We start from the raw sequence: 26,930 nt of genomic DNA, 5'->3' as shown, positions 1-26,930 counted from the left end.
TTTACAGAAACCTATATATCTAGATCTAAAATATTTTTGCAAACTTTTGTGTAGATTCGTCAAATGGCACCACATTTATAAACTTTTATATTATTTTAGGACCCACCCTCTAATTTTGTTCCCTCTTGACAAAACAGCTCCACCATTCAGAATCGTGTCTAGAATAAAATACCAACATTTCATGCAGTTTCATTGAGTGGTGCCAAAGTTATAAGCCATCCAAAAACTGTTTTTCACCAACCCTGTAATGCAGAAATAAGTATAGATGTCCCCGAACATCTGAAGCGTTCGCCAACATCACAGGACTGCCTCCTGCCCCGACCATCCGGACTGTTCGCAGACTTCGGGGATGAGTTTTTTGGCTTCTTGCGGCCATATCCCATCCATCCCATCCTCATCACCCCTCACCTTCCCAGAGATTGTTTGATAAATTTGACAAATGCAATGTTGTGTTTTTTAATGTATATATATTTATTTTGTAAAGCCAAAGAGTTGGGGGAATTCCTAACTGACCCTAACTCTATAATGGGAGTAGTCCCTACCATTAAACAAAAGAAAACAAGTCCAAGTCTGTCTAGTCAAATACATTGTCTGTGTTATAAACCTAACCTTGTCCTCACTCTTAAATAACAAATGTGAAAAAGGAATATGCTTTCAAACAATGTTTCAAAAGAAAAAAGTCAGAATGGCTTTTATAGGCAGGTGACAGCTCCCTTCCCCGCATTTAAGGCACAGGACATCAAGAGTTAAGAAAAGGATAGGTGGATGGCACAGTTCTCTCAATGTGGCACACTTTGGCTTGCAGGTACGATTCAACGTTTCCTTAGGCTTCCTTACCTTAAATCAAAGATACAGTTTAACACTTTCTCAAATAGACCCCTCAGGTTTCCATTACAAGTCCGGGTCTTTTTTGACCCTTTTTCTTTGGTACAATTCACTCGTTCGGGCTCAAGTTTTGTCATTCACTTTCTTTGTAACACTTTCAATTAGGCTTCACTAAGTCGGGCTCAAACTGTTTTTTCTTTTCACTATGACTCTGGTTCTCAATATTCACTTTGTAGGGTTCCCTTCCCCACATTTCTTCTCGTTATCTCATTAGTGTTGAAGACTTTCGAAATTGCACAGTATATAGATACTCCTATGCATGACAACTTTGAGGTCTCGTTCAAAATGATTCACAGTTCACATGTGATTTCTCAACATACTAAAGCTTTCTGGTATATGTAGTTCCTTTCACAAACTTTCATAGGCTTTGCTCGGTTGGGCTTGTGCTTTCCATTTCTTTATTATCAACACACTTTCAAAGTATTTCACAGCTTTCTTTCTTTAGCCTTGTGCCACAGTTCAAACACATTTCACAGAGACTTTCGATAATGCGATTAAACTCCGGAGGACCACTCTGGTACTTTGTAATAACTCGCATCGCTTTTAACAATCAAATCCTTCTTCACGCGATTATCATCATTCGTGTAACCTTCGCTTGTAACAGTTTTACTCGCTTGCAACACAAACAGGACTTTTGTTTCATTCGGTAACTCACCGGTTGCGTTTATCTCGATTCTTTCTTCTTCACCTTGAATACAGCTATCAAGGTCTTTACCAACGACTCCTCTGCTCCTCCCCAAGTCCGGGAGAGGAACAGGCAACCTTGGAATACTTTAAAGGAAGGCTCTCTCAATATTCTTGGCCTCACTTTGTGAACCCTTTTGGCCTCTTTGAAATATGTTTAGTTCGCCTGGCTTTCTTTTGCTCCTCTCAGCATTCGAACAGCCCCTTGACCTTCCGATCTCCGCAGACCGGTTTGCAGCAGCTCAGGAAGAGCAGTTCCTTCTCATACCCAGCCTCGCTCTAAGTGTGACTGTGTGCTCCACCTTGTATCCTCACACGATTGCTAATGTATGGCAAGTGTGTGTTTGAAACAGAGTGCCTGACCCTATTAATGGGACAGGGCCATTGCAAGTGCTAGGAGTAATCTTCATAGCCTCATTCCTCATCTTCTTCAGCTAAGTAGCTTTGTCAGCGTAGAGAGGGTAAGGTTCATGGGTGTTGTGTCCCAGAAAATAGGTAGGGATAGGGGTTTGATAGTGGTTAGCAAAAGGGGATACCATGTCTCACCATTGGGTTTCTCCCCCCACTCCCTGAGGACCCCCTATCCAGGTGATCCTCCCAATATGAAGCACAGGACACAGAATTAGGAAGCCTTTTTGCACACCTTGTAGGACTCTACTTTCCAACATGCATTGGAAATGTTGAAAAGTAGAGGGGGTGCAGACTATTTCTCATCATGCAGCCTTTCATGTTTTGTCCCCGCCACAGTAGATCAGTCTTCGTTTTGCCAAGGTGCTTCAGACCACTTCCCATGGATCACAATGTTCTGCTTTATTCCTTGTTCTTCACTAGCTCAGATGTCTGGTTTGGGTCCCTCCTATGTCTCTGGAGTTGGTTTGTGTCTGCAAGCTCTCCTAGTCAGTTATCATCTTTTTTGTACCAGTGTCATTTTACTTGCTGTATTCTCTATCATGGCTGGGCAGATTGGAGCAGGCATCCCAGTTGCTCACTGCACCATCTCTCTCAACGTAGTTTCCTCGCAGCAGCTGGATGTGGACCTCACTCTCTTCGCAGGACTTGCCAGGCATTATGGTGCCACTGGTTACATCAGCTGTCGAGGTGGTTCTCTTGACAAGCTTCAGATCATAATCACAGCTGCCATTGGCTTAATGTGTGGAGTTTAAGCTTATTTACATAGACCACTGTACATATTACCTACATGTACCACCATCCTTGAGTGATGCATTCCTTCAACACATTCCTCTCCTTAGTCCCATTTCATTTGAGTGAACTGTTTCAGTAGTGGGTTAGTTCTGTAAACTTAGGAAAGGAGAAGGTAGAAAAGGAGAAGGTAATGTCTGGTTTTAGGAGCCATGCTATGAATAATACAATCCAGTGGGAAACTTAAACTGATGAATACTTGCTTGTTCTTACCTTTGGTTGCTAGGGAAGGAAGAACATTTGGTGCTTGGTATTTCTAACACCAGAAACCATTCTGCTGGAAGTCATGCACTTGAAAGCACTAAAGCACACCATACACAACAGCCACGGCTGACAGTGGAGTTTACGAATCCCCACTTGGACAAAGGATATTTCTGAAAAGTATTTTCTGCCCACTAGAATCTTAAGAAAGTTACTTTAAAACAGTCATATGAAAGGTAAGAAAGCCTTTGGGTTTTCACTGTGAAGAAGCATAGTTCTTCACAGTGAAGAAGCACTGTGAAGACGCACATTTCTGTTTATTCCCGAGTAGCAGCAAACACAAATATTTCCTTACCTGACCAGCAACAACTGCTCTGGAGAACAGTTTATTCAACTGCACAAGCTCATTCGGTGTTGTATCAAATTTGAGAGCAATGCTATTCAATGTATCTCTTGATTCTACCTGTATAAAAGAAGTAAAGTATAATTAGAATAGATTTTATTTTGGATAAGTTAATACATGTTAGAACGCAGTATCAAAAATAAGGAATCAGTCTAAGGGAGGATGACACAGCAGAGTTATTCAGATTAGGTGCAAACATATATAATGCAAAACCAAATTAACAAATCTTTGTGATACTCTGCAAAGGTAAACCAAATTAAATCAGAGGCAGCAATCAATGAAGATTTTGTTTATCTTCCAGAGTTTTAAAGCAAATTCAACTCAAAAGCTGGTCACATAACTCAAGCTGGTCACAGAAAGCACAACTGCATAGGCCTTTCTTTTGGCCACCTTCCTAAAGGCAAGATTGAGCAATGAAGAGGCCAAGGAAGTGTTGCTGCCTTCACATGTCATTCGATATGGTATGGTCCGAGGGTTGGGCTACCAAGGAAACTGAAATACTTGTTTCAAAAAGCATAAACTGTTCCAGTCAAACACACATTCTGGCTCACACGTGTCTTCATGCAGAAACAGAACCCACCTGGGCAGAAAAAAAAATGAAATATTTTAACCAACAGCACAAAAACTTTTAAAAAAATAAACGCACCCCACAACACGTGACATGCTGTGAGCAAGTGACTATTAATCAGCAATAGTACAGGGGACAAACCATCAATAGTACAGGAGACAGAGGTACTTTCAACCCCTACACTCCACCCTGCACTACTGCTTGTGCAACATGATCCAGCCTTAATGGTGAAACATCACCCAAATGCATTGTATACCTCCATCGCCCCTTAAGAGGGAGCGGAGGGCAGGCTATGCTCTCCAGGGATGTGTGAACTAGTATGGAAGCAACCAACCAATAATACTGTGGTACCAAGATATAATTAATGTCCACATAGGATTATTTTAAAATATAGATAATTTACTCAAACACAGATAAGTCATCAAAAACACTAAACAATCCCACTCCTGTAAAGCAATACACGGATCAAGATTAATATATATGTGCTGATGGCAGGAGGGAGGAAAAACAAGCAGAAATGCAGTAATTCAAACATTGTTACTTTAAAAATGTCTTGTAAGGTAAGGAATGGTGTCCTGACTGTCTTGGGTGCAGGGTACCAAAAGCAAGTGATGGACTAAGCCTAGAAAAGCCTGGTTGAGGGTCTCTAGTCCATTCACAACTATACCTTAGCCTTTCGTAGAGGTTAGACAATGTAGGGCCAGTCATGTGATGATGAAGGGCAGGCGATTTGGTCCTGATGTTTGATCCAGCAAGTCTTTCTCGAAGGTACAGGATCAGGGACAAGTGAACTGCAAGTACCAGAAGGCCCTAGGAAAGGGCGGCGTGAGAGGTCAGAGTGGTACTACAAGGGTTACGTCGAATCCCTTGTACAATCTAAAGTCTCTGACCCAGTGCCAAGAGAAAGCTAGGGGAAGGGAACCCCTGCTTTCTGATAAGATTGTAAACTGTGGAAAAAGGCAAGTGTGAACCCTACACAGATAGAAGGGAACCCATGCTTTCTGATGGAACTGAGCAAAACATCAACTGTGTTAGGAATTCATGAACTGTGATATAGAAGGCCAGAGTGAACCTGGCGGAGGGAGGCCCAGTTTGCAAGAAGGATCTGAGCCTGGCAGAGGGAGATCCTAGGAGCGAAGAGCAATCGCCCAAGGTGCAAGATCACCAAAGGAACTTTTGTATGATTGTTGTTTTGATCCAGCAGGCCTTCTGAGGCAAGAGACTTTGTAGAACAAAGACTTGGCCCTTGAAGGTTCTGGTATCGTGTAATGGACTTCTGAGCCTCGTGCTGGAAAGTGCCAGGAGTGTGCTGTGCTCAAGAGTCCAGCTTTGTCCCGTACTAAAAACATGGGGAAGGAAGACCCCGCCATACCATCCTGACTTATTTTGTGAACACGTCTTTCTTTTCTGGTGAACATTATCCCACACTCTTTTTGTAACTTAGTGGTAAGGATTGGCAATAGGCTTTTTAGTATAGGCCCTCTTTATTTGACACAACGCTACTAGGACTGCCTTATTATTTTATTTGATGGTCGCGACTTGCTCCCATCTTAGCTTTAGGTTTAGATTAGGCATTGTTCATCTCCCCTGCATACAGTTTAATAAACACCCTTGAACTGTGATCAGCTGTGTCTGTCTTTACTGTTGCCACCATGAGTGCCTTACATTACAACTTAAAATATGCTAAATATACCCTGTGTTTTATATGTTCATACCCCACTCTCCTTTCCAATCCAATCCTATCAACAGCTGGTTGTCCACTGCAAATGAATAAACAACAAGAGATGCTCCTGAATCAATGCAGCCTGTAACATCATACAAAACATAAAGGGAAGCTGTGAAAGGACGAAGGCCTTTGGGACTTCACTTTGCAAATGAAAGACATTAGGTTGAATATTTGGTTGCTCAGCAATTTAAGGGAGAACAGAGGATAACCAACCACAGAGCTACCAGAGATCCCCATCCTCCTACAATGTTATTGTAACAGCACTAAATGATCCTCTGAATGAAAATGTAGTGAGACAATCTTGTAGAAAAAGGATCAGGTATCTGATGTCTCAGCTCTCACATCCAAGAGCACAGATTCAGTTTTATGAGAGGGCATTAAGGCCAATTAAAAATACAGTAAGGCATGAATTACAATGCATTTGGATTTGTTAAAAGAGTAGATTTAAAAACCTTGTCACCATTCGGAGTGTGCCTGGTCTTCAAGGGAAGACTTTGCAATTGAATGTTGGAGCTTTTGGGGTAAAATCCCACCATCAACACATTACTGCAAATCCCCATGACGAGAGAGCCAGGCGAGTCTAAGCTGGGTTACTTGATAAACCGCATTTTGAAAGGCTCTGAAGCTAAGGAATAAGAAAAAAAATGAACCCTAGTGATAATTCCAATCATCTTTTGGTGGCAGACTAGTACAAGTTCGTCTATCAGTTCAGCTTACGAGGGGGATGATTGAGCCTGCACAGTATTTGTTTTTATTTTGCAAGAGACGGGGTACCCGGTTTCGCAGTTTGAAACATTTGTGTGTACTAGGCTTTGCTTTCCTAAATGACTGCTATCCAAAAGTGCAGTATCCTAAACTTACTTTTATCCTCCAGGACCTTGTTTTTTTCATTAATACCCAAGCAGCCTCTCTTAATTCCGGGGTCATCCAGTTAAAGTACTAGTGAGGAATTGCCATCTGGCAAGAGTGTAGGAGCCCTGGCTTTTTTGATTTGTATTAAATAATAAAATGATGCAGGTAATTCCATCTCTGAAAGGGAAATTTGCTGACCATATTCTTTTTTCATAAGCTCCATGCCAAACGCATAGTGTGTCTTTGTGCCCTGGTGAATCAGTATCCTGATTTGCAGCAGCTGCTCCACCAGTGGCACACAGCAAGTTCAGAGGTCACATGTGTTCTCTTGGCAGCTGCAGTGAAGCCAAGTCTCCGCAGCGCAGGGGCTGAATTTAAGATACGCACCCCTGTGCCAAAAACTGCATAACTGAGGATCCTGTTCTGGTGGCACAGTAAACTAACTGTAAGCCATTCCTGAGTTATGGTATGGTGGGAAGCATCTCTCATACCTATGCCCGCCACATTAAACTAATATCAAACATGTGTCAGCCTTGTGGGTCAAGTTCAACTGTGGAAGGGTTTTGTGTATTAATTCCAGACAAGGCTCCCCCTTGCACACCAGCAGGACTATAACCTCAGGGGGATTGCCTCTGTTCCTTTGTAGGGGCAGGTAACACCCTTTGCCCAGACACAGCCACTCGACAGGAAGTTGGCATGGGAACAGGAATGAAAGGGCACACCCATCCACAAAGGGCTAGGTCTCACACCAGAGAGCTGCATATCTAAAGTCCTTTGATACCATTGAGAAGGGAAGTGGGCAAAGTTAGTGCCTCCCGAGATTGAACCGTACAATTTTGGAAGGGTTCTGCCATCTTGATTCTCTGGTATCCAGTTATAAATTGACCTGGGAAAAAGTCACCAGGGGGAAACACTTCCCCAAATTTCCACTCCCAAGAAAATCGAGCACTTTCCCCAGATATTCTAGGACTGGAGTATATAACAGTAAACAATAGTAAATAATAGCCCTCATAGAAGATGTGGAGGGAAGGCTTTTAGGGGTGCAGGAAAAATAAAAATTGCATTTCACATAGAACTGCTTCTCTCTGCCTCTTTCTCTTTTCTGTCTCCTCCACTTCTTGTAGCACATATCACTTTGGGTGTGATGTCAGAAGGGCAAAGTCCACTCATTTCAAGAGTAGGAATTGGACCCCTAAAGCAGGGTAACTTTAGTCCAATCACCTGTTGACCTTTACCTTTAAAGGAAGGGGTCTAACCACACATCTTTGAATCACCCTTTGCACTCCAATCCAGAAAGAAGATTTCATTGGATCATGTAGGGGAGGTTATGAGCTAAAGAATTTTTGTAGCATATTCTTTGTGTAGTGCATGGGTTACTAGCATTTAGTATTGGGGACAAAGGGAGCTGACAGTAGTTACTAACACCTAGTATAGTGGTGAATTTGTGAAAATATACTTAGTGTCCTATAGCTATGCATATTGGCCTAAGCACATTCACATCACGCTACAAACCCACTGCTACAATAATGGTGGCCATGTTGCCATTTTGTTTCTATTCTCCATCTTGGATGCAATGTTCAGCTCAGCTCCTTGCTCATTTCGCCTTTCGCACTTTGAACGCGGTAGAAGACTGCGGCATGAACTTTCTGTCAGCTACGAGACAGGAGTTCACATTCTGATGAGTGTGTTGTTCACTTTACACTGTAGAACCTTGAAGTCCTTGCAGGAGCACAGCTAATCTATAAGTTAGGTCCCGCCTGTCTCAACCACATTTCTCCACTGAACCACTAATTGTAATAATGGGCAGCTGCAACGTGCTCCTCTGGTGAAACCCCTGTTTTCTAAGCTTTAGAGCAGACTGACTTCAGGCTTCAAGAGCAACATAGATAAACTGTACAGCAAATGTTACCTTGTACCAGGGAACACGATATGCCCCCACGCACGGCATTGCCCCGCTCCCAGACAGTAAATTGTCAATAGGAGGACAGGGAAAAATGCACAAACATTGTCATAGTAATATCACCTACGTGGAAAGGTCAGGAACCCTATGGACCATGTTACATGAGGGGGCTGGACAAGTATATCGTATGCTATTCCTGTAATGTGTATATGCAAGACACTTTGGTTGTTCAGGGCTCTCTCCTGCCACAGTGTCTGTACGCATGCATCGTGGGGCGCTGAGACACCAGTCCGGGCTGTAATAAATGTTATTGTTAAACCTCATGACTGGCTATTTCCATTTCCTTGTAGTAAACCTCATTTTGTGGTCTTTCAAATTGAGTGGGCTATATTTGTTAGGCCACAGGCTTTGAGTGTACTAATATTGTAGCTGCAGGCGCACAAACACTTTCACTGATCATCGGCAGCTTCAGAAATTAATGCAAAATTTAAATCTGATCAGTGGTGCTTCGCAAGGCAGAGCGTGCAGTGTAACAGCGCGATGGGCCTTGAGAATAAACGTTCATTGTGCAGAGCAGGCAGAGAGGAAGAAAGATGCAACATTATTGGGAGGTTGTGATATGCAGAATACTGTCCAAAGGTAATTTAAGCCAGGGGCTGGAAAATTACAAGAGCAGAATCAGAGGAGGCAGGATGGGTGCTGGAAGGTTCTGGCAGGTGATGTGATAGATGAGACCACAGAAGAGGCTGGGCAAATCTTAAAGAAAATATACAGAGACATACATTAAGATGCAGTTTTCACTGAGAGGTTTGAAAGGAGGGAGAAAGGGGGAAGAAGGGGTCTCTTGGTCTTTTGCTGGGTGCTTCTTGGTGAAGAGAGGCTGCTGGCTGGCTGAAAGGAGAGGCTGTCCTGTGTAGCAGTCTCTGGAGGATTCTCAGCTGGACTGGAGAGCAGTAAAGCTGCAGTGAGTGTTCCTTGAAGGCCGTATTTTGAATCAGGGGCAGTGTCCAGGCAGAAACAACCAAATAGTGCTTGGCTACAAGAAAGGCCTGGCGAGTCAAGGGCATGACGATCATTCCGAAAGAGGGACAGCTCAGTGAGAGTACAAATATGTCAACAATCAATTAGGTCCCCTTCTGCAGGGCATCTTAATTGGCAAGGTGTCTGAGTAGACACGGGAAGGAAGAACTTTTTTAAATCCTTCTGGTACCAAAGGATTAACAAAGTAGCCAGAATCCAAAATAGTCGCTGGGAGTTTCATCATTCACGCATAGGGGGTCAGAATCTCATAATCACCAATCTCATAATCCTGGGGCAAGGGTAGGGGAGTAACTGAGAGCTGAATCTGTAACCATAGTATATTGCTTTCATAGCCAAAGAGTGCCAGTTAGGATGTCTCTAGTTAGAGGGAAAACCCTTGCATTTGAATTGCTATGCTGACCCAATTTTAAATGAGTGTGTTTTTCTGGTTGATGAAACTAAATATCTATATAAAAGTGCCTACTGTGAAAGGGCGCAGTGGTCTTTATTGTGTCTAGTTCGGTTTGGGTTGCAACACAGGTAAATGCGCATCTAAACGGAAATGCATGGTACAAAATCTGTAGATGCCTAACTAAGATCCTGTGGTATATTTTTCCTACAAAACTGCTGGTAGAGCAGTCCTTTCCAGAGTCCTCCAGTTGTGAGGTGAAGGCGGATGTTCCAAGGTAGAGACAAGCTCTATCCCCAAACATCCCCGGTAGCATTGGGGGGGGGACCTCTGCTGCTGGTCCAAGACCGTATCTATACCAGCCACCATGTTGTGGAACCCCTGAATGTGTGCGTCAGCCTCCGCTGTGTTTGGGAGCCCAGGATGTGACTCAACTTGGCCCTTGAGAACTTGGAGTAGGACTCACAGCACTTGGAAGCCAGAACAGCCAAGATCCCCATTTTCAACATTGTCCCACTGCGGGCCGTGACTCGAGCGAGTTCAACACAGAGCAAACTATCAGGACCCTTCAACGCTGAGTTTGGCTTTCAGTGTTCATTCGAAACACTGTTTGCCTGTTCAAATCTGTTCGCCAACGTACCGCTCCAGCCAAAGAGCAGCATCGCCCTGGCTCGAGCCACATAAGCACCACAGCCTTGCATTGCTCGAGTCTCCATCCGAAGAACCAGCCTCGTCCTTGCTGCTCCTATAAATCGACTTGACCCTGGTACCCCCTGAACCACGATCTCCAAGCCCCACATAGAAACGACTATGCATCCTGTCCCAGCTTGACCGCCGTGACTGCCCGATCCACACAGCTCGAATGAACAAGTTACTTACCAACTGGTAATGTTCTTTCGATTGGATGTTCCGCGAACGTATTCCTCATCTTTGATATTCACGTCCAGCTTCGGCTGCTTCAGAAATATTTTCTCAGCAGAGGGCCCTGTGCGTCGATGGCGTTGAGTCGATGTCCCTCAAAGGCCTACGTCGAGGGTGACGTCATTGGGTGTACAAGTAGCATGCACGGCGCCCGTTGGCCTCAGTTCTGTTTTTCCCTTGTGTTCGTGTTGGTTGTTAGTGTAGGCAGGCAGTAGACATCCCTGTGAGGGCTGAAGTTTTAACAGCATAGGAAATTCTACAGAGGGGTAGGATGGGAGGGTGATGAGGAATAAGTTGGAGGAACATCCAAACAAAAGAACGTTACCAGTTGGTAAGTAACTTGTTCTTTGAATGGATTGTGAAGGGCTGCCGAAGAGGCTATACCTCTGGTGAAATTAACCCTTAAGCCTTCTGGCGGGTCCTTGCCTACCAATTTGTAACATTCCAAGATGCCAAGAATAATCCACCTTGATAATGTCGGTTTTGAAACAGCTTGACCCAGTTTCCTTCCGGTGTATCCAATAAAGAGTTGGTCAACCACTCTGAGTTTGGAGAACCTAGAAATATAAAAGCTTAAAGCTCTTCTAGGGTTCAACGATGGAGCCTTTCTTCCTCTTTAACTGGCTGCGGCAGGGGTAGAACAATTTTCCGATTTAGATGGAAATCAGATCCAACCTTAGGTGGGAAGGAGGGTTTTTTACCCTTAACACAACCCTGTCCTTGTGGAGTAGAGTATAGGGTGGCCTGGAAGAAAATGCCTGCAACTCGCTCACTCTACGTGCAAATGGCAAAGCGACTAATAATATAGTTTTGAAGGTTAACAACCTCAATGGACATGTGTGCAAGGGTTCAAATGGAGCACACATTAAAAACTTTCCAATCACATTAAGGTCCTAAACTGGGTCTGGAAAAGAGGAAGGTGGGAACACATTTGTGAACCCCTTTAGGAATTGAATCACCAAGGGAATTTTAAAGTAGGAACACTCTTCCGAAGAGCGCTTGAAGATGGAAAGAGCTGGCAGGTAACCTTTGATGGTCCCAACATTGAGACCTGTGTGTGCCAGTGATAAGAGGAACGATAACACCTCTGGAATTGAACATAGAAAAGGATCAACATTCTTTTCCCTGTACCAGTCGCAAAACTTGTTCCAACGGTAACGGTACAGAGATGTTGTTGCTGGCCTTCTTGCCGAAACAAACACCTCCATGACATCATCTGTGAGGTCCCAATCCTGCGTTTGAATTTTGAAAAAGGAATCGAATCACCAACCTGGATCTATTCATTAACAGTGGGCAGAGTGCGTAATTCCAGTCATATATTAGTTAAACTCATTCAAAAATATTCCAAGAACAACATAGCATTGCCCCCAGTGTCCGAGAAAAGATTTTGAGGTGAGAGTATTCTACTCCCCATTCTAAATTTAGAGAGTAAATGCAATTTCAAGGGAGTAAAAATGATGGGCATTGTGAAAGAAAAGCAGGTTTTGCTCTCAATTAACAGATAAAGCACAAAGTACAGCATCATCCTCTCACCAATGGAGCAGATGACAACTAACATTCTGAGCTTCCCTTGCATGTAAAGAATCTCATGGTCAAATGTTGGCTGGACAGTTAGCCTTGCATCCTTCAGAGGTCGGTAAATTATCGTTTAAGGCAATATTAACCAGTGCTTAATAGATGAAGTTACTCTGCATGAAGCGCTACATAACGTTAAATACCTATCTGGATTACCTCTACAGGTCTTGCTTAGTTTCTATTCCAGGTACAAAAGGAACCATCATTTTTGCTTGTTTTGTCACCTGCACTGGCTGAAGAGTCAGGTTTTTGATGTTTTAATTGTAAACTCTGTGATTGGGGCAATAGCAATTACTCAAACCTGAGCAGGGGCCCTGATTCGGCTGACAATTTATGGTACAATTTAACACATTGGCTCCAAATGTTAGTTGATGTTTAAACTAGATGTTTCATACTCACCCCTGCCTCAGATAAGGGTTTGAGGCAGGAGTATTTTACACATGTATTATAATTAGTGTAAGTTAAATTTTAAGAATAAAAGTCATTTGCCCTGGCAAAAGGGTAAACTGTATGCAACCTGGAACCAAAACATAACCTAACTTGAAAAACAATAGAATACATTAGAACCAAAACAGAGTTGTGTAGCAAAGATGGCTTCAAACAATGCATTCTGGAAAACCTCCTACACATTAATGTGTATGAACACACCATATAGATGCATCTTGATAATAAGTGCACACAACGCAGGAACTCTGAAAAATACTTTTTTTGCAATGCAAGCATGCATTCACTAAAAGAAAAATTTTCTTTGTTACAAAGGATGAAATGAAATAATATATTATTTATATTGCGCTCGTACACAAGTGCCTCAGAGCGCGACCAGGCAAAAAAGGAGGGGAACAAGGGAGAAAAAAATAGAAAAACTGCAATCTTGCTAGGCCCAGTGACATTTAAGAAAGCGCAAGTGCAAGTGCATGGAAAAGGAAAACGGGGGAAAAGTGCATGGAAGGTGGGGGGGAGCGGAAAGTGTGAGGCAGAGGAGAGAAAACATAAATAAATATTAAATGGAATAAAAAATAAATAAGGGCAATAAACCATGGTAGTGCAGCCAGCAAGTGGCAGGTGAAAGTTAGTCAGAAAGGTATATCTGGTAAGTGCAGAAGGAAAGTGGGAGGGGAACTGTATGGGTACATGTACAGAACCCTAGTGCAGATGGTGGCCTGGAGGCAGTGCAGGAGGGTGGCAGGGTGAGCAGGTACCTGGGCCCGAATGAACAGAGGGTGGCCAGGTGCACGATGACAAGAGATGAAACAGATCAACAGGGGAGAAGGGGGCAAAGAGGAAGGTCTTGAGATGCTTCTGGAACCGAAGATGTTTTTCCTCAAGCTTCAAGGTGGCGGTTAGGCTGCTCCAAAGGGAGGCACTAGCTGAAGACAGATCTACCCCCAGCTCGTTTCTTTGCAAAATGACTAACCCTGAGGGAGTTAGAAGTATAGGAGCGAAGGGCTTGAGAGAGGAGGTATTTACGGAGGGATATTTGAAGGTATTTTGGACCCAGGCCCCAGAAAGCCTTGTGGACAATGCAGAGGGTTTTAAATGTAATCCTTGCATCCACTCGGAGCCAATGAAGGGATTTCAAGACTGGAGACATACGATCCCAGGGCTTGAGGCTAAGGACAAGTCTCGCAGTCCTGTTCTGGATTAGTTGTAGAGGGTGGAGAGTGGAGGCAGGTAGATTTCCAAAGAGGCTGTTACAGTAATGCAGTCTGGAAAGAACCAGAGCTTTGGAGACAGTGAACTTTTGAGGGAAAGAGAGGAAAGGCAGAGTACCTCTAAGGAGGTGAAGTAAAAAGTTAGATTTTTTGGAGACATCAACGATGTGTGCAGAGAAGGAAAGTGTAGAGTCAAAGATAACCCCAAGGTTCTTAGCCGCGCAGGTGGGGGTGGGAGGAGTGCCAAGGGAGGCCGGCCAGAGAGTGAGAGGAAAGGATGGAGATGGTGTATCAATAAGGAGGATCTCAGTCTTGTTGGCATTTAGACATAGATCATTTGCGGCACACCAATTTTGAATGGCGATTAGACAATCAGAGATGAGGGAAGGAGAGAAGGAGGCTGAAGGAAGCCTGGAAATGAGTTGGGTGTCGTCCGCATAGCACTGGAAAGTTGAGCAGAACACAGAGATGCAGTAAGCGATAGTTGCCAGGTATTGGTTGAAAAGCCAGGGCGAGAGGATAGACCTCTGGGGGACACCACATGTAGAGAGGGAGATAGAAGATAGGAAGGACCCAAGATGTACCTGGAAGGGTCAGAGAGAAAAGAGGTTAGCCATGCCAGACCCTGATCAGTGATACCCAGGTTGTCACAAAGACAATTGAGCAGGGTAGTATGGTTGACTGTGTCGAACGCAGAGGAGAGATCACGTAGGATGAGGACAGAGGGAGTGTTAGAATCGAGGCTGGAGACCAGGTCTTCAGGGATGTTCAGGAGAGCAGTTTCCTTACTTATGGCAGCTCTGAAGCCAAATTGGTGGTCATGGAGGGAGCCAACAGAGTTGGAAATTGTTATCATTGTTATCTCACTGCATGTGGCTTCTTTCTGAAAGGCTAGTTAATTGCTCAGAGAGAAAATGTCTTCTTTTCTAATTGCTTTTCTAAGACGCACAATTTCATTCAGGCAGATAAAAATCAGTATGTTCTCGTTTCTGTTAAGTCACCTGCCCTCTACTCCCAACTGCAGTGTAAATGATATACAAGATTTTAATTCGTAAAAAGACCTCGTACAACGCTTATCTGGAGGACCGATTGTCCCACATTACTCAATTCATCCGAGGAAATAAACTGACCATCCTTAAACATATTACCCATCCCCTGTATGCCGATGTATGGTCTTGTCCACTGTGGGCTTCTATCTGAAAATCTCTGAAAATCTCCACATGTCAAATGTGCAGTGCTGTTGTGGAAGTGTAATGCTAGGATGAGGCAAACTGTGCATGTGCATACTGTGCAATGCCCCTGAAAGTTCAAGGTCAGGGGCATTAAGCCCACCATGCTCAAAAGGTTTGGTCATCTGTGACAAATCAAAGGTATTCTACCACCCACCTGTAAGGCTAGGGAGGTGAGCCTGCTCTGCAACACCCTCCCTAGGCATCGAGGCAAGTCGAACCGCACCGGGAGAGACTCCCCGACCCCCCATTGGTGACAGGGACTCTTGTTGCCGCGAGGAACTCGTTAAAAAACAACTTGGCAATACCTCTCTGGACATATCTTGTGAACATTTGTATAAAGAAAAAGCCAGTATGTGTTACTGTCAAGAGGAAACTGTAAAGGTCTCTTTAAATGGAAAATCCTATTTAACTGGGATGAGGAGGATGATGTGTGGGGGAGAAGAGAAGCTGCTGAGAGAGAGGGAAAGAAACCTGCAGATATGCCAGGGACGTCCCACGGCTACGTCACCCATAAGAGGGGAAGATCCCGGAGACGAGAGAACTCCCACAAGTTACAAACCGGCTCACAGGCTGGTACAGAAACAAATCTGGGCGTGCAGCACCCTTTAACCGGAGAAGACCGAGAAGCAGAATTAGACATGCTGCGTCTTGTAATCGGTAGGAGAGAAGCGAAGTCAGACATGTGGCATCCTCGAACTCAGAGAGAGAGGGCTACGGGAAGTGGTGGTATGACCACGAAAAGCTTGCGGTGGACCGGTGATCCCAGAAACAAGGACGAAACCATTCTGTGACCGAAGGCGCAGAACCCACAGAAACTGCTCTCCTGAACACCCGTGAAGATCTGCTCCCTATCCTCGATTCCAGCATTCCTTCTGTCTTCATTCTCCTTGATCTTTCCTCTGCTTTCCACACAGTCAACCAGGACATCCTGATCAATCGACTGTGAGAACCTGGGCATCACGGATCAGGCCCTGGCGTGGCTGACCTCCTTCCTCTTGGACCTGCCCTCTGAGGTCCAACTTGGTCCCTTTCTCTCTTCACCACTTCTCCCTCTACCTGTGGCATTCCCCAGGGTGCTATCCTCTCACCCTGGTTTTTCAACCTCTACTTGGCCCCTTTGGCCCACCTGATCTCTACCTTCTACTCTAACTTTCAACGTTATGCGGGATGAGACTCTGCTTTCCTTCAGGCTCCCCTCAGCCACCTCTCCTCTCTTGCTCATTCCTGACTATCTATCCGCGATTCAGTATTGGTGCGCCGCCAACGATCTGTGCCTTAATGCCAGTAAAACAGAGCGCCTTCTCATTGGGACCTCTACCCAAGTTTGAGAGGGGGCGGTAGATCCCTTTCCTCTGCAGGAGCCTCCCCCTCTCAAACTTGAGCCAGACCACCTGAGGTTCTGGAAGCAGCTCAAAACATTCCTCTTCTCTGCTTTCTCTCTCTGCCTCCCTTGCTGACCTACCTGGCCTATCTGTCTGCTGTACCCACTAGTTAGTTACTTGGCCACCTTCAGTCTCACTGGGTACCAGGATCTTTCTTGATCAGTCACCCTTGCACTGCCTCTGGGCCTACCACGCACATAGGCGCTGTAACTGTAACCCTACAGTCCCTTCTTCTCCTAACGCTACCCAGATCCGTGTTGCGCTTGCAGCACTTACAGGGCAGCAATGCTCTGAGTGTTCCCCTTCCCTCTACCTTGCACTCAACCCATTTCTCTTGCACTTTTCGTTCTCCCACTTGCAAGATCTGAATGATACAAGGCCTAGTAAGATCGTTCGCCTTGCCCTCCCTCTGTCTTCCCTCCTTTCTCTTGTCGCACATAGAAACTCTTGTGCACAGCCGCCTTATAAATAACTTCTCATATCATATCATACGATCCCCCTGGGCGCCGGCAAGAAGGAAGAAGCCCTGATGGAACAAGATGGGCCAGTCGAGAGAAAGAAACCAGAGCAAGTTGAAGCTCCAGTGAAGTTATTCCTAAGAGCAGCAGGGAAAACGGGAGAATGGAGAGGGGGGCGGAGAATAATTATGGGACAACTCATATTTGTCCAAGTCAAGATAAAGAAATTACAATATTGAAACCCAGAAGATGAATAAGAATCATTATGGGACCAATCATATTTGTCCCAGTAAGGACAAAGAGACTGTACCATTGAAATATAGAGAAGCTAATGAGAATCATTATTGGACCACTCATACTCATATCATTCAAGGCAAACAAAGTACATCAGCAGTAGAGAGCAAAATAATACAAGAGAATGTCAAGGAGAAGGTTGTATCTATATACCTGTCCCAAGACAGACAACAGAAAGGGATACAGGATTGTGATTTGTGTAAAAGGGAAAATAATACCAAACGAGAGAGGTATAAATATAGGGTAACTCTACCATGGAAGAGAGAAGAGAAACAAGAGGAGAACAACAATCCCACAAAGAATTGTATTCAAGAAGAAATGAAACAAAAGCACAATAAACTATTGAATGAACTGGGTGCGTGGCTTGGCGGCCAGGTGAAAGGCAGCAGCACCTAAGAGCTCCCGAGTAATCCTGAAGATGACCTAAGCTGGCCAGATTTGGAAACAAATCTTGGAAAAAACGCAATGATCAGTTAGAGGGCCTGGAGCACAGTTGGAGCGAGTCCCACTGTGAAGGGAAGCGGAGGACGGGTGGGAGAAGGTCTGAGATGATCCACCTAGCCACGGACAAAATGGTGGGCGAAAACAGCAAAGCCCAAGAGTGAATGAACGACGACACGGCGCGTGGTACAGCGTTGGTGGGAAAGAAAGGCTCAGGTGGCAGCGTGGTCAACAGGAGTGGAGCACGCTGAGAGTGGAGACCGGCTAGTCAAGAGGGGGCACCAGAGGCTCAACGAACCCCAGCTCACCAGAGAAATCTGATCGCCGCAAAAACAGTCAAGGGCGGAGGAGAGGGCAGGCATGCCACTGGCAGATGACACAGAGGGAGAGGGAGACCGCCAACAGGACGAAGTGGAGATTGCGAGCAGAATGAGGACAGGTGGAAGCTGAAAAAGATTGCTCCCAGCCTCCCTTCCCTCCCCAGCCCGGGGACACTAGTGTCACGGAGACCTATGCTGGCACCATTCAGTGTGACGCCTTCGGAAGCGGCCCCAGAGAGCGGCCGATGGACGGATGACAAGTGCTCCCGGGAGGTGGCGACCCTGCTGCCCCAAGACAACGAGGGAACACATGGCCACACCCCCTGATGAAGGGCAATGCACGGACGTGGAAGGAGCCAGGCGGAGGCCCAAGGCTCGCGCTGTGGCAAACATCATATGCACCACCTCATAACAGCAGCTCGGTGGGATGACAAGTGGACAAGAGGCGCAATGTTGGACCCCGTCCATAGCACGTCGCGGGACGAGCCGGGTCGGGACATCAAACCCTGATTTCCGGTTGCAGCACAGGAGATAGCACATGTAAGCGGAAACTCTGAAGGAGGGGAGAATATCCGACAGCACCCCCCGGGGTCCACCCACAGCAGAGCCCCCAACAAAGAGGCATAACAGGATTGAGGGCCTGCAATCACCACCAGAAGGCCCGCGAGGGAGAGGGGGCAGAGGCACACATCAAGGGGCACCCCAGCTGGAAAGAAATGGAACAGGCCGCCCACATCGGAGGGGGATAAAGAAGCACCCAAGAAGCAACACACACAGAAGGGCATAGTCCCTTCAACCCATCGCACTAAGGGGCCGGCTGAGGACTACCAAAACAGCAGGGAGCAGAGAGCCCCAGCTTTTGTGATATGGAGTCCTCAGCCCAGCCAATTAGCAGGTATGAACCGACACGCAGGAGGAGGGGGCCACACTGCACCTGAGGCATACCCGAACAGCAGTGCACGCCCGAGACTCAGAGGTTCCTGAAGGAGAGGAGGCTTGGTGCACGCACCTGAGGAGACTCCCCCATGCAAACTAAACCGATCGGCCCGCATCAACCCCGCAATCCCAACCCAGCTAATAGAGGGTGAGGGCTGCACAGGAGGAGAGGGACACAGGCCTCCGCCTCAGAGGCACACCAGATGAGCACCTATTGTCTGGACTGACGCCGGTACAGCACACTGTACGGGACCCCCCCGAGGGTGTGAGATAAACGGCACCACCATGCATGGTTCAACGGAGCAGACAGGGAAGTACTGATAAGCAGGGGGAAAGCCCAGTCTGAATTACTGCCACTGAAACCTCCAGGAGCACACAGCTTCGGCCCAGCCTTCGGCACCCTCTGCCCAACGCAAGAAGATAAGGGCAGAGGAAGCCGGCAGTGGGACAGAGCAACGGAAGAGCACAGCCTTGAGTGCACATGAGACAACAAGGCAGCCCCCTGCATTGCCAAGGCAAGTAAGGAAGCAGGAAGAAACAAGGGAGGTGGGCCCATAAGCCACATTATACTGAGACCCAGGCGCGGCCACCATAAACTGCAACAAGACGGCCGCCCTCATAGGTCTGAACATAACTAGCTGGAACCTCTACACAGCACGGTGGGGGAGCACAATCCACTGACAGTCACAGCAGTACTGCGGACCACGAAAGGAGAACAGCCTGGGCCTGCCAAGGGAGGGCAGACGACTGACCCTATCAAAACTATACTGCCCAGCTAAGCCACTGGCAGGTGAGGACCCGCACACAAGGTGAGGGGCTGAGGGCACTGCGACTGAAGCCCATACTAACTCCCAGCACTGGCCAGGGCGGGGGGGGGGGGGGGAGACCCCAGACAAAACAGAGAAGGAGGCCGGTCAAATAGCAAGCGATACCAGCACCGACAGACACAGAAAAGGCAAGAGCTGCGGATCTGACAGAGGAACACAACAACAGGGGGTACAGGAAGAAGAAGATCGTGTCACAGACGGAGTTGAACAGTACGTCAGCATGCTGGCTGGTAACAGGGGCAGCACACAGCCCCGAGAACACTGTTGCGACTTCCAACGCACGGGTGTAGAGGAAGAGGACTAGACTAAGAACGCCCCCGGTGGGGGATAATTGGGGAGAACAGGAGCACGTCAAACAGGATGAGCAGCCATGCCAGGAGAACAGAAAGGCGGAAAAGGGAAGCAGACCAGTATGGAAACATACGCTCAAAAAAATAACACGTCCCAGCCCACTGTACCAGAGTCCAGCATGAGCACATCCAACCCCAAACAGCTGGAGAAGGGACAGGAGGAGAGCCCCATACTCGGAGCCATAGCGGCACTGAAATCATCACTGGAGTACAAAATGGATGCCGTCATTGTAGATGTGGGGCTACTTAGACAGGACGTGAGGACCCTGGCGGAGCGGGTGAACACGGTGGAACAGCAGGTGCAGAGCAACACAGTGAACATTACGACCACTCAATCCCTAAAGGCAGATGCGCTAAACCGCATACGCACCCTGGAAAATAGGGCAGAGGATGCAGAAGGGAAAGCCTGAAGCAACAATGTGCGCATTGTTGGACTGCCGGAAGGAGATGAAGGCAGGGATCCCACGAACTACGTCCAGAATCTACTGCTGCAAGAAGTGGAAGCTGGGGCCCTATCCCAAGGCTTTGCAGTGGAAAGGGCACACAGAGCTCTGACCAGGAAGCCCCGTCCAGGGGCACCCCAAGACCCATGATTGCAAAGATCATGAACTTTAAAGACAGCAAAAAGATATTGGCGTTCTCAAGGGAGGGAGGGGTGATAACGAGGAACGCCTCCAGAATAACAATTTACCCGGACTACACAGTACTGGTGCAAAAGCAAAGAGCACAGTTTTAGCAGACTAAGGAACGCCTCAGGGCTGCCAATGTGGGATATATGCTCCTGTACCCTGCAAAATTGAAAGTGCTCCACAACGGCAGGTCACACTTCTTCGAGACTATGACCGAAGCCCACAAGTTGATGGATCAGCAGGGTATCCCGCAACTGAGACACAGAGATGGAAACAAGCAGATCAACAGGAATGCTCCCCAATGAGGCACAGAGCAAGACGACGTTGGATGATGAACATGACACAGACATAGAACAGCGGATATACAAGTGGGAGGCAGCACATTCTGAGGGCTGCCCGCCAGATGCCACAAACTGAAACCCCACAGAATGACAGAACTCAAGATGCAAGTCTTAAGGCACCACACTGCAACAAACGCACCCACAGGATGGAGGGTGGCGCAAGGAATGCGGCGGAGCCCGAGTAGGGGGAGGGTGACTGGGCATTTGTTAATAGTTATATTTAGTGTGTTGTTTGGTTGGTTGGAAGAAGGCACGAGAAGTGGAGGACGCACCATGCAACAAAGGCAAAGAAAAAGCACAAGTGGCGATAATATTGAGACACGCCCGAACAAGGGGGTCGGAGGGGTTCGAACAGTACCTCAAGGATGCCCACATTGCCCACACATACAAAAAGGGCCAGAAATACCCCAGGAGGAGGAGAACCGCAAAGGACAGAGCAAGAGAGCCGTAGCCAGACATGGGACAGCACAGGGGCTAGAGGAAATGGAGGGGCCGCAAGACACAATAAGCAAATGGGCCAGGAAGAAGCCACGATAGTCACCCGCAATGTCACCTGGAACGTCCGAGGACTGAACGCCTATGTTAAGAGACTAAGAGTATATGCCTGGCTGAACAGGGCGAAATTAAAAATAGCAATGCTACAAGAGACCCATTTTACAGCTGAGAAGCAATCAAAGGTAGCCAAGAAATGGGACGGACAAATGTAAAGCTCAACGTATTCCAACTATGCTAGGGGAGTGCTGACGTGGATAGCTCCTGGAGTCCCCCTTCCAGTTTATAAAACAAGAGTGATTTGGAGGGCAGAATGGTGATTGTACACGGAATGCTAGAAAACAAAGAAGTATGTCTAATAAACACGTATGCCCACACCACAAGGCAACCAATTTCTTCAAGAAAGTAGCACCTAGGCTAGCCCCATACAGGGAGGCGTCCTTCATTTGGGCAGGGGACTTTAACTGCACACTGAACCGCGCTGCTGGTTAGATCAGACAAACACAGAAAGCCAGCGCCGCCTACGAGGGCCCTGCAGAAGTTCCTGCATCAGTTGAAGCTGGAAGACGTCTGGAGGAAGGTACATGCAGAAACGGAGATACACACACTACATGCCCCACACGGAACATTTACACCGATAGACTACTTACTCACGGGAAAGGAGAATCTGTAGGAATTCACGGGGATACACATTAAAGCATGAACGCTATCTGACCACGCCCCACTTGTAGCAACATGAGCATACACATACAGAGGGGCTCCCACACCCACATGGAGGCTAAGGGCAGATGCATTAATGGACGGGAAATTCCAAGAGCATATCCAGGATACGATAAACAACTATTTCAAGCATTATGAGGGTAGTGTGTACAGCACGGGAACGTCTGGGAAGCTTTTAAAGTGGTTGGCAGGGGGGCAGCGATAGGGAAGGCAAGAGGACTGAGGGGGAGCTTTCTGGCAGAGCTGGGTAAATAGAAAGGGAGATAGAACAGGCTGAAACCCATGCAGGCATAACTGGGGAGGAGCAAGAGAAACTTACATCTCTGAAGCTGAAGTGTATCGCCATTTGGGAGAAACTGGGGGGATTGGACTATGGGAAGTATATACAGAGACTATACGCAGAAGGGAATAAGCCCAGTAGGCTCTTAGCCTGGCTAACCAGACAGAAGAGCAGACATGATCCGCTAAATGCAATAAAAGGTGAAAAGGGGACGGAAGTGAGGACCCAGAAGGGCATCAATAAAGTATTTTCACGATTTTATGAAGGGTTGTACTCCCAGAACCAGGAGGCGGAGGCTGAGGACATAGCCGATGCACTGGCAGAGATTAACCTTCCCAAATTATCAGAGGAACAAGCACAGATATTGGAGGCACCCCTCACAGTAGAGGAACTAGCAGCCGTAATAGCCAGCCGCCCAACCTGCAAGTCCCCGGGACCAGATGGGCTACCCGGAGAATTTTACGAGAAATATAAAAGACACCTTGGCTGCAAGGCTGCTGGAGATGTATGAGGAGGCACATGAGAGAGGAGAGTCCTGAACAGCATGTCAGAATTGGTAATAATACCTATACTAACACCAGGGAAACCGCCCCTCGACTGCAGCTCTTACAGGCCGATCTCCTTGATAAATCAGGATTCCAAGATCCTAACACCAACTCTAGCCAGCCGACTTAAATGGGTCATACCCACGTTGGTGCATCCAGACCAAACACGCTATGTACCGGGGACGAACACTATGTGGAATCTGCACAGACGCCACCACATAGTGGATCAAACGAACCAGAGACGGGGCGAAAGCGCTGTGGCATCACTGGACGATGTTAAAGCCTTTGACTCTGTAAATTGGAACTGGCTGCTGAGCGCACTTGCCCACTTTGGGATAGAGGAGGGATTTCTTCGATGAATAAAGCTCCTGTACAGGGACCCCAAGACGAGGGTGAAGATAGGCAGACACATCTCGGAGGCTTGGAAAATCTGCAGGGGCATGAAGCATGGATGTTCACTATCCCCTATGTTATATATATTGGCTCTAGAACAACTTGCGGCCTTCCTCAGAGCGGAGTATAAAGAATCGGGAATAGAAATAGACGGGTTGTTCACCAAATCTCGATATATACGCGGACGACATGCTCCTCTATGTCGAGAATCCACAAGAACACTTACCAGACCTGCTAGAGGCTAGAGCGCATTTGCTAGACTGTCGGGAATCACCATTAACAAAGGAAAGTCCTTGCTGTTCCCCCTAGCTGATCTGAGGTGGGTCACCCCGATCCAGCTGCCAGACCTGGGCCTCACATGGACACCAGACACCTTTCGCTACTTAGGGGTAGCCATATATCATGATACCACAAAGACACATAAGGCCAACACGCAGGTAGTCCTGGGAGAAAATAAAATAATAAAAAAATTGAGAAATTATTGAAGTTCTGGAAGACGCTTCCACTAGGGATGATAGTTAGAGCAGCCCTGCTGAAAATGACAGTACTGCACCGCCTGTTATACTACTTTACAAATACACCACATAACATACCCGGGTCATTTCTCAAACAGCTAAACACGATGGGACAGGAGTTGCTGTGGGAAGGGGGGAGGAACAGGATAGCCCTGAACACTCTACAAAGAGATTTTGAATCGGGGGGTGGGGGGGGAGGTGGAATCAGGCTGCCGGTCTTCGAACGCTACTACCTGGCAGGACAACTGTAATTTGTAGTCCCGTGGCTGGGAGATGACATATCCATAGACTCGCTGCTTTTTTCAGCCGGCTCTGCGACAATACTATCTGAGAGAGCTGCCATGGAGACACAAATCCCTCCCCACCATGGTCAAACTGGGCCTAACCCTATGGCAGAGGGTATGGAAAACTCAAGGGACACGAGACCCCTGCTCCATGCAAATTCCCCTTGCATGACTAGTCGGTGCCCATTCAGAGACCCTGGCAACATATCGAACACATTGGGAAGGCAAGGGAGTGGCCTAGATTGGGGACTTATGGTAGACATTTGGTGGAATTCCAGACCCTGATGGAAGAGCAGGAAATACATAGAGGTCAATTTATATTGTACAATAGATTGTCCCTGGAGGATAGCTCAGCGGCAACGTGCTCGCATTGGAAGCAAGACGACAAAGAGCAACACAGGTTCGATATCAGGGTCTGCGCTTAGAAACCTCTGGGTATTAAGTGTTATATAAATAACCCATCATATCATATTATATCCATACGATCAGAAAGAGGTGGACGACATTACCCGAAAGGGCAGACACCGAGGGGACGCTAGATGCGTGGTACGATGTGTCAGAAGGGGGACATATGGTATTCAGACTCTATGAACAGCTCCTGGGAAGTAATAACACACGGGAGCTGCAGGCTCGGGCAATATGGGAAGAGGAACTCCAGAAAATCTTCACAAACGAGGAATGTTGCAATGCCCTCCGGTACACGAAGAAAGTCTCCAGGAATGCGAGATTTAAACAAGCACAGCTCTACCTTACACACAGAGCGTATCTCACTACCAGGGGAATGTCCACCATGGGTAACAAGCAACCCCGGAGCTAGACATGCTGCACATGTTTTGGTCCTGTCCGGTGATAAGATTTTGGGACACTACTAGAGCAAAGATGGCTGAAGGCGGGATCCACATGCAAGCGTGGTCACTGGAGTCCTATTTACTGGGCCTGTTCCCAAGAGTCGACAAACAAAGGACACACATAGCAAAAATGAAAGAATTAATGTGCATACTAGCAAAGTGCTGCATAGTAATGACATGGAACTCAAGCACAGGGCCGAACATAGAGACATGGTGGGCAGATCTGAAGAAATAGAAGATAGCTGAAACGTCAGTGTGGACCAGAGTGCTGCAAACGGGAGAAAGCGAGAGTATAGCCAAGATACTAGCATGGAACTCGCTAATACAGGAATTGTTCTAACGCAAAGAAACAAATACTACAAGCGACCCCAGTGGGCCGGACGACAGCAGATAAACTGGCAGTGATGTAGGGGGAGAATCCCCACTGAGGAAGGAGGGGGCACAGGTGACCCAACCAGACAATGCAGGACCCTGGGGTGACAACCTGGCAGCGATACAGAACACTGGGGACATGGTGCAAGAGTGGCCACAGGAGCGTGCCGAAAAAGCTGAGAATGGAGAGCAGAATCCCAATATGAAGTGCCCGCTTTTTTGTGATGTTTGTTGTTGTGTTTGTTGTTGTTGGTTGTTCACTGGAAAACAAAGATTTAAAAAAACAAAAAAGTATTGAGCGATCTGTATGAACTGATCTAAAAATAAAACTATTGAACAAGAAGTTTGTGAGAAGTAAATGCCCAGGAGAAGGGAGTCATTCTCCTGTCCTTAGCCGTTATCTTAGTGGTAGGGTCAGTTAGAGTTAGTTTGGATGGTGCACAGATTCTGTTAAGACATTCACTGACGAGCACCTTCGACAGTTTTGTTAGGTAGGGATGCCCCATAGCATAGGGAAAGATAGGCATTATCCTATTCTTTAATAAAGATAACAATAAAATGGCTTATCAGAGTTTGCATCTTCCTTCTGGCCCGCCACACATCCCACTCCATTTCATCTGGAATCATCCGTCATTCCAAACTCAGTAAATTCTCATCAGCCCCCTAAATAATTCCCGCTCTGGCCAGGTGGGTACATTTCGTAACATATATAAGAACCTGGGGAGCCCTACCATCTTACAAAGTGAAACTGTACCCCAGCAATGACATTGGTATCCAAGCCCATTTCTTTAGTATTACTTAAGTAAATAATCTCCCATATTTTCACTGGAAAGACTTTCCTGATTCTTAGATACTACTACTCCAAATATTTAAATGATTCTGCTTTCCAACATAAATCAAGAAGCAGTGTCAATTTGGTCAATGGGAACATCTCTGGCAGAGTGGTTCTCTCGCAGACCAGAAAATAAAATGTATAACATCTTGCATTAAAGGTTTAAGGCTTTCAGCAGGTTTTCACGCCAACACGTCATCAACATAAAGAGAACTATTCTCGGACGTCTCTCTCAACATACTGTGCATGACAGTCTCTAATTAAATTAGTTAAAGGCTCAGTTACAAAAGCAAACAGGAGAGCGGATGGGGATACCATAGTCTTGTATCACTGCCAAGTTCAAAAGGAGAGCGGAAAGAGTCCCATTTGTACAAACTTGGAACTGGTTGCTTATAGAGCAAAGTAACATATGACAAACACCTGTGCAAACTATTAGTTGTCCT

General features: G+C 46.6%; 1 protein-coding gene across 6 annotated transcripts in view; it reads right to left on the bottom strand.

The window, feature by feature from the left end:
- Positions 1–26,930, bottom strand: part of OXR1 (oxidation resistance 1) — a 3,084,878-nt gene that overhangs the window by 1,315,855 nt on the left and 1,742,093 nt on the right. For all 6 annotated transcript variants that reach the window (XM_069621494.1, XM_069621497.1, XM_069621492.1 and 3 more), the window contains one exon: positions 3,326–3,433. In XM_069621494.1, coding sequence (XP_069477595.1) covers positions 3,326–3,433 — 108 coding nt within the window. The remainder of the gene's footprint in view (positions 1–3,325; positions 3,434–26,930) is intronic.

Source organism: Ambystoma mexicanum, chromosome 5q, assembly GCF_040938575.1.
Source record: "Ambystoma mexicanum isolate Mex_15411 chromosome 5q, UKY_AmexF1_1, whole genome shotgun sequence".
Classification (NCBI taxonomy): Eukaryota; Metazoa; Chordata; class Amphibia; order Caudata; family Ambystomatidae; genus Ambystoma; species Ambystoma mexicanum.
Note: the sequence above shows the minus strand (reverse complement) of the source record. Positions and strands in the feature narration are given on the sequence as shown.